The 12,088-nt window shown below is 36.7% G+C and overlaps 1 protein-coding gene across 1 annotated transcript; it reads left to right on the top strand.

The window, feature by feature from the left end:
• On the top strand, positions 1-11,672 carry LOC131001862 (sister chromatid cohesion 1 protein 4-like). Its single transcript, XM_057928488.1, has 15 exons — positions 1-767; positions 2,763-3,024; positions 3,383-3,480; positions 3,623-3,666; positions 4,052-4,098; positions 4,753-4,840; positions 4,993-5,836; positions 6,302-6,742; positions 6,813-6,954; positions 7,284-7,420; positions 7,685-8,610; positions 9,397-9,430; positions 10,313-10,424; positions 10,653-10,782; positions 11,300-11,672. Exons 1-15 carry the CDS (start codon positions 644-646, stop codon positions 11,396-11,398), a joined length of 3,528 nt encoding a protein of 1,175 aa, XP_057784471.1. The 5' UTR covers positions 1-643; the 3' UTR covers positions 11,399-11,672.
• The last annotated feature ends 416 nt before the right edge of the window (positions 11,673-12,088 follow it).

Raw genomic sequence — 12,088 nt, 5'->3', positions numbered from 1 at the left:
TCCTTTAAACAACAACACAAAATTAAAAGAGTGCACGGAAATTTCACGCTCTCAAGAAATCAAGATTCAATCTTTAGTTTCACCAACCCAAGTGCAAGATTCCCTCTTTCTCTCTCTCCTCTCTCACTCGTAGCCCCATTTTGAATATACATGCAGATCATTTCTATGCATTAGTCAATCTGTGGTTAGCAGTGCTGTTCTTGGACTTTGCTCTGACTTTTGCTGGAATTGAAGCTCACTTGGATGTGTTCCCGTGTCTTTTGAACTTCTTAAGTTGATTTTTTTTTGTGGGTTTTAGGGGGAAAGGTTGATTTCTCATTTCCTTGGGTGATTTTTAGGGAGTTTACTAGTTGGTGTGTCTATTTATGCAGAATTTAGGGTTTTATCTTTTGTCGGGTGCATTGAGAATGGGGAATGGACGAGGATTGTGCGTGGTTTTACATGTGAGTCCTGATTGAAGTTGAAAGTTGGGATTTTTTTAAAAAAATTGCTGGCAAGTTTGGATTTTTGTATTAGATTATAAGGTTTTTTGGTGTTTACCTAGCAAATTGAGATAAGGTAAGAAGAGTTTGAAGTAATTGTATTGGTTTTCTTCGGGGACGGCAAAAGGGGTTTTGGGGACGGCAAAAGGGGTTTTAGGAAAATGTTTTATTCACAATTTATATTGGCGAAGAAGGGGCCGCTGGGAACCATTTGGATAGCAGCGCATTTAGAAAGGAAGCTCCGCAAGAATCAAGTTGCTGATACTGATATTGGAGTATCCGTAGGTAAAGTTTTGTTATGTTCCCTGTTAAATATTTCTGAAGTTTTCATGCTCAATCTCTTGATTTGTATATTTCTGGGGTTGTATCATGAACACGTGTGCGCAGACTCACATGTTGTCTGGATAGAGAGAATCTGTGTTTTTAACTCTTGTAGACTTGAATTAAAGAAGGATAATTACTGTGACCAGTTTTGGTAAGGCGGACATTTTGCATGAGGTGTCTACTCCGTTGTAAGTTGTGTTTGGCATTGGCAAACTTTGTTGAAATGAGAAATAGGAGAGTCTTTGGAATCAAATGTAAATCACGCGTAGAATACGTTAGAGGATTATTCTTCAGAAGATCCATTATGAGGTCCAAATGATCATCTCTAATTTTACTTCTAACTGCCAAGCACCTCAAAGGTTTCAATGTGTTATTTCATTTTTTCTTAGGAATTGAAGTTGAATTTGTACTGCTTGCATTATATTTTGGGTTGGGAGTGATGATGAAAGGGGGATATTTGGTAAATGTGCTGCCTCAATATTATCATTTAGTTTGTTTCCTTGAAGTTAAGTGCAAACCAGATTGTGGACTGAAATATCCTATGCTTTATTTGGTTGCATCGGAATGATTTTATTTTGTGTGATTTTCATGCATCATATGATTTTGTTTCTTTAGGTATCTCATCAATATTTTTTGCCATAGTTCTCTTTTTATTAATGCAATGTCAGAGGAAGTAAGTACACATATTCTTTCAATATTGTAATATCAATATATTTAAAGACATAAAAACTGATACCATATTTGCCAGTCAGAGTATTTATTTATTTTTCTTGTTACTCGATAAACCTTGACTTGTACCACCGTTATTCTGCCACGTAATCAGTAATTATAAATTGTAAGTTGTAACAGGATAAAAGATGGCTAAAAGATAAGAAGATGATGACATAACTGAATCTACGAGCAGTTAGTTTTTATGTCTGCCTAGTTTATGATCGATGAGAATGGTGCTATTGTCAACCTCATCCTATATGGCTGGGTCGTTATTGCTTCTGCCGTTTAGTTTTCAAGATAGAACAGTATATAATAATTATATGATATGCTTTCTAAAAAAATGTACTGATCTGGAAGTGGAAGTACTACATATTTGGCTTCAGTTATTTGGGGGGGGGACTAAAACATGAAAACAAAAGAATCTGAGAAAGCTTTAGTTACTAAAGACATATTGGAATTAAGTCTATTATATATATTATCTACTAATTTTAGTTTCACGAAGCTCACATCAGTTGTAAGAACTGTTGAGCATTTGTAGATCTATAATCTCAATTAACTAGAAAGAATTGCGAACCCCAGAGACACTACAGATTCATGTCACAGACAATATGTGGTATGCTGCTAATTTTGTTCATGGTATTCAGTCATGGTACCATTGAAGTAAAAATACAATAATATGAGTTTCCTTATGAGTCTAGAGTCTTCCATGCTTGAAGAGTGAACCAGTTTGGTTCTTGCTTGATCATTAATTTGTTGAGTTACTGTACAACACATGAGCCCTTTGTTTGGATATAATTCATGGTGGGGATTCTATTATATTTAGATTAGATGGCTGTTTCTGTCTGTAATAAATCTAAGGTCTGATCAGTGACCGACCGATACAAAGATTATGAGAGGTGGATATGAAATTGAGGTGAATATAGCAAGAGAATATGAAGTAAGGGAACATATTTTGTTTAGTCTTGTTTTTGAGAGAATGAACTGCAAAAGTTTGATCCAAGAAAAATGGGTTAGTTTGTCCTTCAGCCGCAACAAATTTTACTACAACGCTCTTGTGTTTTAGAATTCTAAAATCGTCATCAGCATGGTGTCACCATCATCTTGTTTCTTCTTTATTTCTGATAATTCATAAAGAAAATATCTTTTGAAACTTCCCTAGTTATTTTCTTCTTTTGTTAGTCTTATTTTCTAGGAGATAGCACACACCTTACCCCTTATTTAATATAAGTTGTTTATCTTGTACAGACTCAATTCTTTTCCCGGATGTGCCTATTGCACTTCGTTTGTCCAGCCATCTTCTACTTGGTGTGGTAAGGATATATTCTCGGAAGGTGAACTACCTCTTTGATGATTGCAGTGAGGCTTTACTCAATGTCAAACAAGCTTTTCGTTCTGCTGCGGTGGATCTACCGCCAGAACAGTCAAAAGCGCCATATCATTCCATCACCTTGCCTGAAACATTCGACCTTGATGATTTTGAGCTGCCAGATAATGACATCTTCCATGGGTGAGTCTGGAAATATTTTATGTCTCCCGTGAAATATCCTGTTTCTACATATGCTTCAGATCATTTTCTTTTTCTTTGTTTTTTTGTTTCGGTTTTGTTCTGTTTTGCAACATTGGCAAGTTGGTTGTCATAGTTTGAATATTTATGAGCTACAGCTGACTCGATGGACCTGTGAGTGAATGTTAGATGACTATTTGACTAACATAAATAAAAGAGACCAGGTTTCCTTCAAAGTTAGCTCTCAATGGTTAAAACAGTTTTTATGTTAATAAACATGCTTCTCGTTCTTTTATCTAACTTTTGGAGAGAATATGCAGTAATTAATATTTACTAGAATGTGCCTATTGCTACTTTGCAGTAACTTTGTAGATCATCATGTCAGTTCAAGAGAGCAAATAACCCTTCAAGATACTCTTGATGGTGTCACTTACTCCACGTCAAAGTTTGGTCTGGATGGTTAGTGCTCTTGTCGGGGTTTTGAATAGATATATATCCTCTGAACATCTTGACAAGCAGTGGTGCAAGTCAATGAGAGATATTTGAACTTATTTTTATCATTTATAGTCTTGTTTTCCTAACGTTGCTCGTTATCTGTCAGAGAGGTTTGGAGATGGTGATGCTTCTGGTTTGGACCTTGATGAGGTAAATCTTACTATTGTGCTGCCATCATGTTTTTTCTCTTTTCAATGTCTGTAGATCTATATTTCTTAGCAAGTTATGCATTTGTTATTATTGTTGCAAGATGTACCGGTAGTAGTTCTTCCAGTAAAACCATTGTAATATTTTTCATTTCAAACTGTATGGAAATTCTCTCCATAGAGTGCACTCTATGCCCATAGAAAAGAACTGTAACATCCGACCCTTTCATAGTCTCATTATATGTCCTAAGCAATTTAAACTGGAAATGATAAACTCATTTGTCCGCAATGTTGGCTTTAAACAAAGTAACTCATTCTTATAACTCATTTGTCTGCAATGTTGACTTTAACAAAATTAACTCAATTCTTTCAATTACTAATGCTTACAGGAATTATTTTCGGACAAGGTTGGCACTGCAGGACTCACGAACGAAAGGTTAAGAGTCTTAAGACTCATCCTAAGCTTTTTGATGGCATTTCAAAGTGTTTCCTTTGCTTTCCTCTACTTACATGTGCTGTTTAGGATGTCATTGATCTTGAATATGAATTGTACGGTGCCTAAGTTGGAGTTCTATTCAACTCTCGTAGTTCCCTAAAGTGGCTTGTATATGCTTTAGTTTTCCCATGAGAATCCTTCAAAGTCTTTAGAAAGATAAGACACTTTAAATGACAACTGCATACTAGATAATAAATGGTGTTCATTTTGGTTCTGTTAATTTTATTGGAGCGAGTTGTTTGACAAACATCATGTCATTAAGCTTTCTGATTGGCTTTAATGGTGTCTGTCTAATATGTGCTAGAAACTTATGCGCTACATTTAAAATGGTTGTAAAGGAAAAGAGAAGTTATGTGCACTCATGTCTTCTCAACACTACTTCTGTGCTTTCTTCTCTGTGTGGTGTGTGAGAGTTATCACTGCACACAATTTAAGATTTCCATGCACGAGTTGTTGCAAAAAGTGATTTCCATTCACAATCTGTCTTATGCTAATTGCTACAAGCTATATTCATTCAGATATGTTCTGTGGTGGTTGATGTTGATCTTGAATTAATCTAATTGTGATCACTGACTATCTTCTTTGTAATTTCAGGTCTGATCCCCAGACCTCGGTTGGACCAATGACACCTCTCAACCAAGATGAGTATCCTGAAATTAGGAATGTCGATTCAGGAACCGGGGTATTTTCTTGGTGCCCTAAAATATTATATATTTTCGTCATATTTTATTACTATATGGGAATTAATTCATATAGTTATAACTCTGTTTCTCTCTTTGATGGAGTTGGGAAGTTCCAAGAGCTTGTATAACGAAGATTATTTTGTTTATCCAGGTTGACGATATTGATGACTATGCTGATCTCATAGATGCACAGGCTCCGAGTACCCCTGGGCTGGTGGAAGAGCCTAATTTATCCAATATCCAAGAGGTTTCAGCATGTGATGACCATATGGAACTGGAATATCCTTTAGGGGAATCTACCGTGATAGAAAACGCAAAAAACAATATTTACGGGGATAAACAAGAGGTTGATTGGTCTTCTCACGATAATAAAATTTGTGATGCAGTTCCGACAGTGCTACCTGAGGAAAATGGCCATCAGTCAGGTGGCCTTGATATTGATTCCTTAAAGCCACAAGGAGAATCTCCTGTTGAAGCTAATACGGAACATGTTCCAGTTGAGACTTTATCAGGATCTAAACCCCCTTCTGATTCCATAGGTCAAGATAAATCTGTAAACTCTTCTTTGGAAATGGCTGATAAAATCATTGGGGCATCTCAAGCTCCCTGTATGGATGATTTACTGAATGTAGATGCTAATGATATGAACTTGGTTCGCCCAGTTGACGAGAATGATCGTCATCAAGGAACCTTCCATACCGGCTTCGGGCAAAATGCTTGTGAAATTCCTGGTGAGGCTAGCAACTGCCTCCAAGATGAATCTTTCCCACAAAATCGTGAAACTGAGGCCTCTAATGAACTGGGAGATCCAAACTCATCAAACCTTGATGTTCATGAAAACGTGGCATCTTCTGCAAGTCCTTTGCTAAGGCCCTGTAATTCTAACATGGAACACCCTGATTTTATTTCTGGATGTGCCATGTCAGCTGATGCTGCTGTACGATCTGATGTTACTGACTTGGCAACTTCTGGGACGGAGGAGATGGTAATGATAGGTTTGTCTATCAGACTTAAACTTGCTGTCTGGTGTTTATTATCATTATGATACGCCATCTTATATCTCATTATAGTATGTCTTGATTAATAGTTTTGTAAATCCAATTGCTTGGTTTATTCTGTAGAAGTGCTAAAAAATTTGTTCCGTCTTTTTAATTTTTGGTTATCTATCTGTCTTACATGTATTCCTGATTTCTTCTGATCTTTTTTTCAAGTGGTATCTAGCACTAGCTATCTATAACAAAGCATTGTGTGCTCAATTTAGAATCAAGTGGAATGTTTAGCAGATTGAGAATAATATAAGTAACGAGGCTGTGAGAAAAAATATGGAATAAAACATATTTTATTATTATGTGAATTCCTTTTGAATGTATTCAATTCGGAGGTAAACATAGTTTCTTATAGAAGGGGATGCTTTTCTATACCTACAAATCCTCGTTTGATATCGAAGGTTGTTTTACCAGATAAAAAATGCTCCGGAGCTGATAATCCAGAAGAAGTTTTGACGGAGAAGCACCCGCAAGAACGTGCATTCGTAGAAGGCACTGATGCAGCTTCCAACAAACCTCATAGTCAAGTAATGAATGCCAGTGCACATGATGGTATGGTGGATAATCTAAATAGTTCTGCAGAAGCCGATCTGCCTGCTCCTGAGAAACTGTTATCAGTACCAGAAGACGTAGGTCAACATAATAACATGTTTTCCGAGATTAGCCCCGGTGAATTTGCCGGGCTTGATGCGAGTGATGCTGGAAGCAAAGTCCTTTCTGGCAAGAAGCGTAGTTTTGCTGAAAGTACATTGACAGAGCAGAGTCTGAACTCTGTTGAATCTTCAAGACTGGTCCGCTTTAATAGAACAATCGAATCTGTGCCTGATGATGATGATTTATTGTCTTCCATTTTAGGTATCAAGGTTTTATTTTATTTTTGTATCTTCCATTGAATGTTTCTGATTTATGTCAAATATCTCCTCAGTTGGAAGATCATCAGTTTTGAAAGTGAAGGCAACACCCCGTCCTTCTGAGGCGGCATCTACTAAACGTACTCGCTCCGCTCAACGTACTGGTGCTCCCAAAAGAAAAGTACTTATGGACGATACTATGGTATTGCATGGCGAGTATGTTTCTGTTTTCTACTCTTATTTGATATATCTTGTGATGCATTATATTTTTAATGGTTTGCGAACTGCATAAACTATAATATACTAATGTTTTAGCCTGTCACTAATAATTATGTGCATGATATGCTCTCCAAATTCTGTGTTTTCATGTTGCTTATCTGTTTATTTTTTAATTCATATGCTGCGAGAGAGTTTATATCTGATAATTTATATGATTCGATTATTTAGTATGTTTTCGTTAGGTTATATATATCCCGGCTTTTAGTTTGGCGCCTTCTTTATTGGCTTGTTCACATTAATCTGACATTGTTTTTGCTCCGTGATAGCATGATAAGACAGCAGCTGACACACTCTGAAGACATACGCCGTGTAAGAAAGAAAGCTCCTTGTACACAGTCGGAGATTTCTTTGATTCAGAAAAAATACTTGGAAGATGAATTTTATCTTGAACCACTATTTACTGGTGAGTTTTTATGCTGTTTTGCTACGTGCTGCTGTTAATTTTATTAATCGTACATTTGATTATTTTCTAGTTACACCTCTACACACTCATTCTCATCTGGTCGATTATGAGTTATATTTTTGCTGCAACTTAATTTGTGTTTTTCAAAGTTTCTATTTGAAACTATTATGTTTTAAGTGCGTTGGCTTTAAAGAATCCCATTTCACAAGTAATGAATTTATTGAAACAAAACCTGTTTCAGCCTAACTATGTAGTTTTCCTCAGGAATGTCAATTGAGCTAGTGTCTTTGCACAGTCGCATATGGAATTTGAGTGGTATCCAAGTCAGCAACAATGATCCAAATGATTCTTCTCTTGAAAATGTTGCTGATGTGAGGCTAACTTTTGAAAATGTACCACCCGAAGACGGCAAAAATGCTTCCCCTGAAGCAATGGCTGCACCTCTCTTGAGTCCTGTTAGTGCGAATAATGACTATTCTCTAGCAACTGCAGATGAACCACATTCAACATCTCAAGATGCTGAAAATCATGAGGGCTTGGACATCGAAAGTGATAAGGGATCTGGAATGCATAATGTTGCAGAACCAAATGGAGTGTGGATAACCGATGAGCTTTCATCACACAGAGATAATGAGATGGCCAAGTCTAGTGAGACTCCTCTGCTGACTGATAATGGGATTAATGAAGTTCATAAGATGAATGTAGAAATCAACAACTGTTATGAACAGAGTAAGCCCAGTGGTGATGTGGAGGTTGATGTTTCGAAACAGGAGCTTTTGCTGGATGTAAGCGGACTGGAAACAAGTGACAAAAACGATGATGAGGTACATTCTGCAATGATGGATGCCAATGACAGGCAAGCCATTGAAGATGTACTAGTAGCAAGGGATGGTGATGTTAATTCTGGATTTGAAACTGAGCCTGTGATGAGGGATGATATTTTGTTAGAGGTAGCCCAAGAAAGTGCCACAGTTGAGCCGCAGTCAAATTCTGAACAGGGAAAGTTGAAGTTTGATGAGCACAATGAAATGAATAGTGCTGTATTAGAGGGAAATGTTGAATATTCTTCATATACAGCACAACAAGATTATGATTTCATGGAGAATGGCAGAAGCCCAGAACAGCCAGAAGCTTATCCTCACAATATGATGGGTGCCGAAAGTTCTGGCTTTGATATGCACGATCAAGAGGTAAGTTGTTTGCTTGTTCACCTAGCTTGCTATCTGATAGATGTGAATTCGATATTTACTATGTTAGTGGTACGCCTAGCTATACATGGATTATATACATGTTTATACCTTTTAATTTTTATGTATGACTATGTAATCAGTTTTCAAATGATAGTTTTGAATGAGGAGTTAGGCTTGTCTACTAGAATTTCTCTCCTAGTTCCAAGCTGCCAATATTTGAGTTACGTCTCTTTGGTAGAATGACTTTCTATAAGTTTTCATGCGATATAAAGTACACGTACCAATTGTGGTAGGGAATCAATACCTAAAACCCATGATCGTGCTGCTATATAGCTAAGAATTTAAGTACTTTCTTGATGTCAGGCCGAATTCCATGTGTGTAGAACTCTTTGCTGCTAGAAGAGAAAATTCATTAATTCTATTTAGACCTTTCATCAACTTTTAGCTGGCTAAAGTTTGGTTTTCCGTGTGAACTTGTTTGTAAGACCATAAGTTCTAAATATTCATGAGATTTTTGTTGCAGAAAACAAAGATTGTGGCAATGTGGCATAATAGCTTTGTTGTCTAAATATTGTCTAGAATGTCCTGATATCTGCCTGATTATACATGTAATGTAGAGGGCATTTTTGCTGAATGCAAGTACATACTCAGAAGTTTAAGAACAACTCCCAAATATAATTTCTATACGTATTTGGAGTTGCATGCATCTAGATCTTTTGCTTCTAGACTTTAGCGTTTCCTATCTTTGTCGAACTCTCTTAATAAGTTGGTTTCTGTATGATGCAGGAATGGAAGTATTCGGCCGCAGAAAATGACACAGGTTTAGTTCTATCACTCTCATTCGATTTGTTATCCTCTTTATGGCATTTTAGAGATCAGGAAGAGAAATTTGTTAGCAAAAGATTTGTGCATATTAGCACGCAAGTCTTTGCAATAATGTACGTTGTCTCATTGAGGCATGGGTGATAATTGTCTCATCGAGGCATGGGTGCATATTAGCAAGAAAGTCTTTGCATAGTGTACGTTGTCTTTGCAATATTATCAAATGTTGATTCCATAAAATTTGCTTGGATTGAGCTTGAATTTTAACCACCTTGGCTCTGGGCAGTGCATATATACTTCTCTGAGCCTCCGACCTACCAGACCGGTGAAAATAAAAGAAAAAATAGGACTTTTTAATGATTCAAAAAGCACTTAAAGTACCTCATCATCTCTTCAATGTTATCAGAGTTATTGGCTATGTATTGATCTTTCTTAGCTTTGCCCAACTGTTCCTTTTTTTTTTAAAGAAAAAAAAGAAGAGGATCAATAACACTACTTCCATCCTCCAAATAACTTCCTAGGAGGGAGGGGCACGGGTTTTAAGACGAAGTTGTTGGGTGTATTGGGAGTGGAGAAAAGCTGTTGTAATTAGTATTGAGAGTGGTGAAAAGGTAAAAAGTAAGAGTAAATGGGGAATTAATTATGGTGGGGTAGTGTCCAAAAATAGAAAAAGAAGTTTTTTTGGGGACGGACCGAAAAGGAAAGTTAGGAAGTTATTTGGAGGACATAGGGAGTAGTTCCCTATTTCCACCCGTGGTGACTCGAACCCTCAATTTGTTGGTTGGAGGGGAAGCATCTTACTAACTGAGCTGCACTTTTTTGTCCTTCAACATGTTGATCTTTCTTAGCTTTGCCTAACTGTTCTTGTTTGACCTTTCAGATTTTCTAAATGTTGATGATGACGAGCTAAATGAAATGGCGGATGATCATGATATTGCTGATGAGGAAGAAGCACGATTCATTGAGAACACTGGGTGGTCTTCACGTACAAGGTATATGCCATGACAAGCTACTATCAACTATTGTTTATTGAATATGATCAAACTTGGCAACTTTGCTCATAGTAGGAGGAGGCGGAACCAAAAGCTCAAGTTGAGATTAATTAATAATTTTGTTCTCGAGACACTACTTATGAAAAAGCTTTTGAAACAACTCCTTTTAAGTTATATATGAGACTTATATTTGTTGTGACGCGGTGTACTGATTTCCATATTCTGCAGGGCCGTTTCCAAGTATCTGCAGACATTGTTTGTTAAAGAGGCGGAGCAAGGAAGGAAATCACTTACCCTAGAGCACCTCTTAGTTGGTAAATCACGCAAAGAAGCTTCGAGGATGTTTTTTGAAACATTGGTATGTTGACGGACTTAATGGTGTGATGGATGTCAAACGTCTTTTTCTTGAATCTTCTCGTGTGGTTCTAAAGTCATTGGGTTAGAACGAGAATAATGGAAATTAGATCATCGCTTTTAGCATATAAGAAGACTTAATTTTATCTTGAATCGCAGTATAAAGACTTAGATTTTACACTCTACAGTAGTAGGACTTACTTTTAGCATAATTTAACAGTTTAGAGACCTATTTGAAAGAAGTGTCCATCCGAGAGCTAACCTAGTATGCATTTATCCTACGTTGGTTAACCTAAGATGTTGATGTAGACCAATTTGTCCCGTTTATGATGCCTTTCACCATTTCCTTTGTGGAGCAAGTGCAAGTTTAAAATTTGAATCAAAGGACTAGAATAGTTTTGTACCTTTGGATTATTGTAGATTTCATGTGTTTCTTGTTTTGCTAGTGAATTCTGTGAAGTAGTCTTCTCGACTAGCTATGATTGTTAATTGTTATCGTGTCAACATGAACAACGTTCCAGGTTCTGAAAACAAGAGACTACATCCATGTAGAGCAGCAGGACCCCTTTGATGGGATTGCCTTGAAACCTCGAATGAGGCTGATGAAGAGCGATTTCTGAGCTCGTGTACTCTTCTGAAACTCGTGCAGAGACAGACTTTTTTACAGAAGGCAGGCAGAGAACTCATAGAGGTTTTATCTGTGAAAGTTGAACTCGTCCAAAGTTTGTAGCTGAGGAAATCAGAATAGTGGTTGTAGCTTGTAACTGCTAAAAGTTGCTAGATTTTTAATTTTAATGGTACAAATATCTTAGTAGTACGAATATATGTAAAAATAATGCACATCCCTATTTGTAACTTGATGTATATATGGCAGAATTTTAATTGTTATTTTTAGCAATTGTACAAATTTCTTTTGATGAATCAGGATCGAGTGTGGACTAATTTCTAAGTTTCTGACTACTATCAACTTTCAACTTTTCTAATGTCATTCAAGAACTTTCGAATATTTGGTTTTTCAACATTTTTTTAACCTTTTAATCAATAAGACTAATATATTTCAAACTTATAGTTGATATTAGCCAATGCTATTTTTGTTTCGGGTTTGTCTTAATATTAGGGTCAACCGATGATCGACACGGTACAGTAATGTCAAACATGAATATCAGAAATTGAGGCCTAGTTTATGTATGTTTATCGTTAGATAACTAAATACGATTTCAGGGATAATAATCTTTGGGGTGATTATGAAGTGGACATCAAAGAAGGTCAGAGTGACGAGCCGAGACCCGATTGATATTGGATGTCGAAGC

Source organism: Salvia miltiorrhiza, chromosome 8, assembly GCF_028751815.1.
Source record: "Salvia miltiorrhiza cultivar Shanhuang (shh) chromosome 8, IMPLAD_Smil_shh, whole genome shotgun sequence".
Taxonomy (NCBI): domain Eukaryota; kingdom Viridiplantae; phylum Streptophyta; class Magnoliopsida; order Lamiales; family Lamiaceae; genus Salvia; species Salvia miltiorrhiza.
This window is presented reverse-complemented; position numbering and strand designations above follow the sequence as displayed.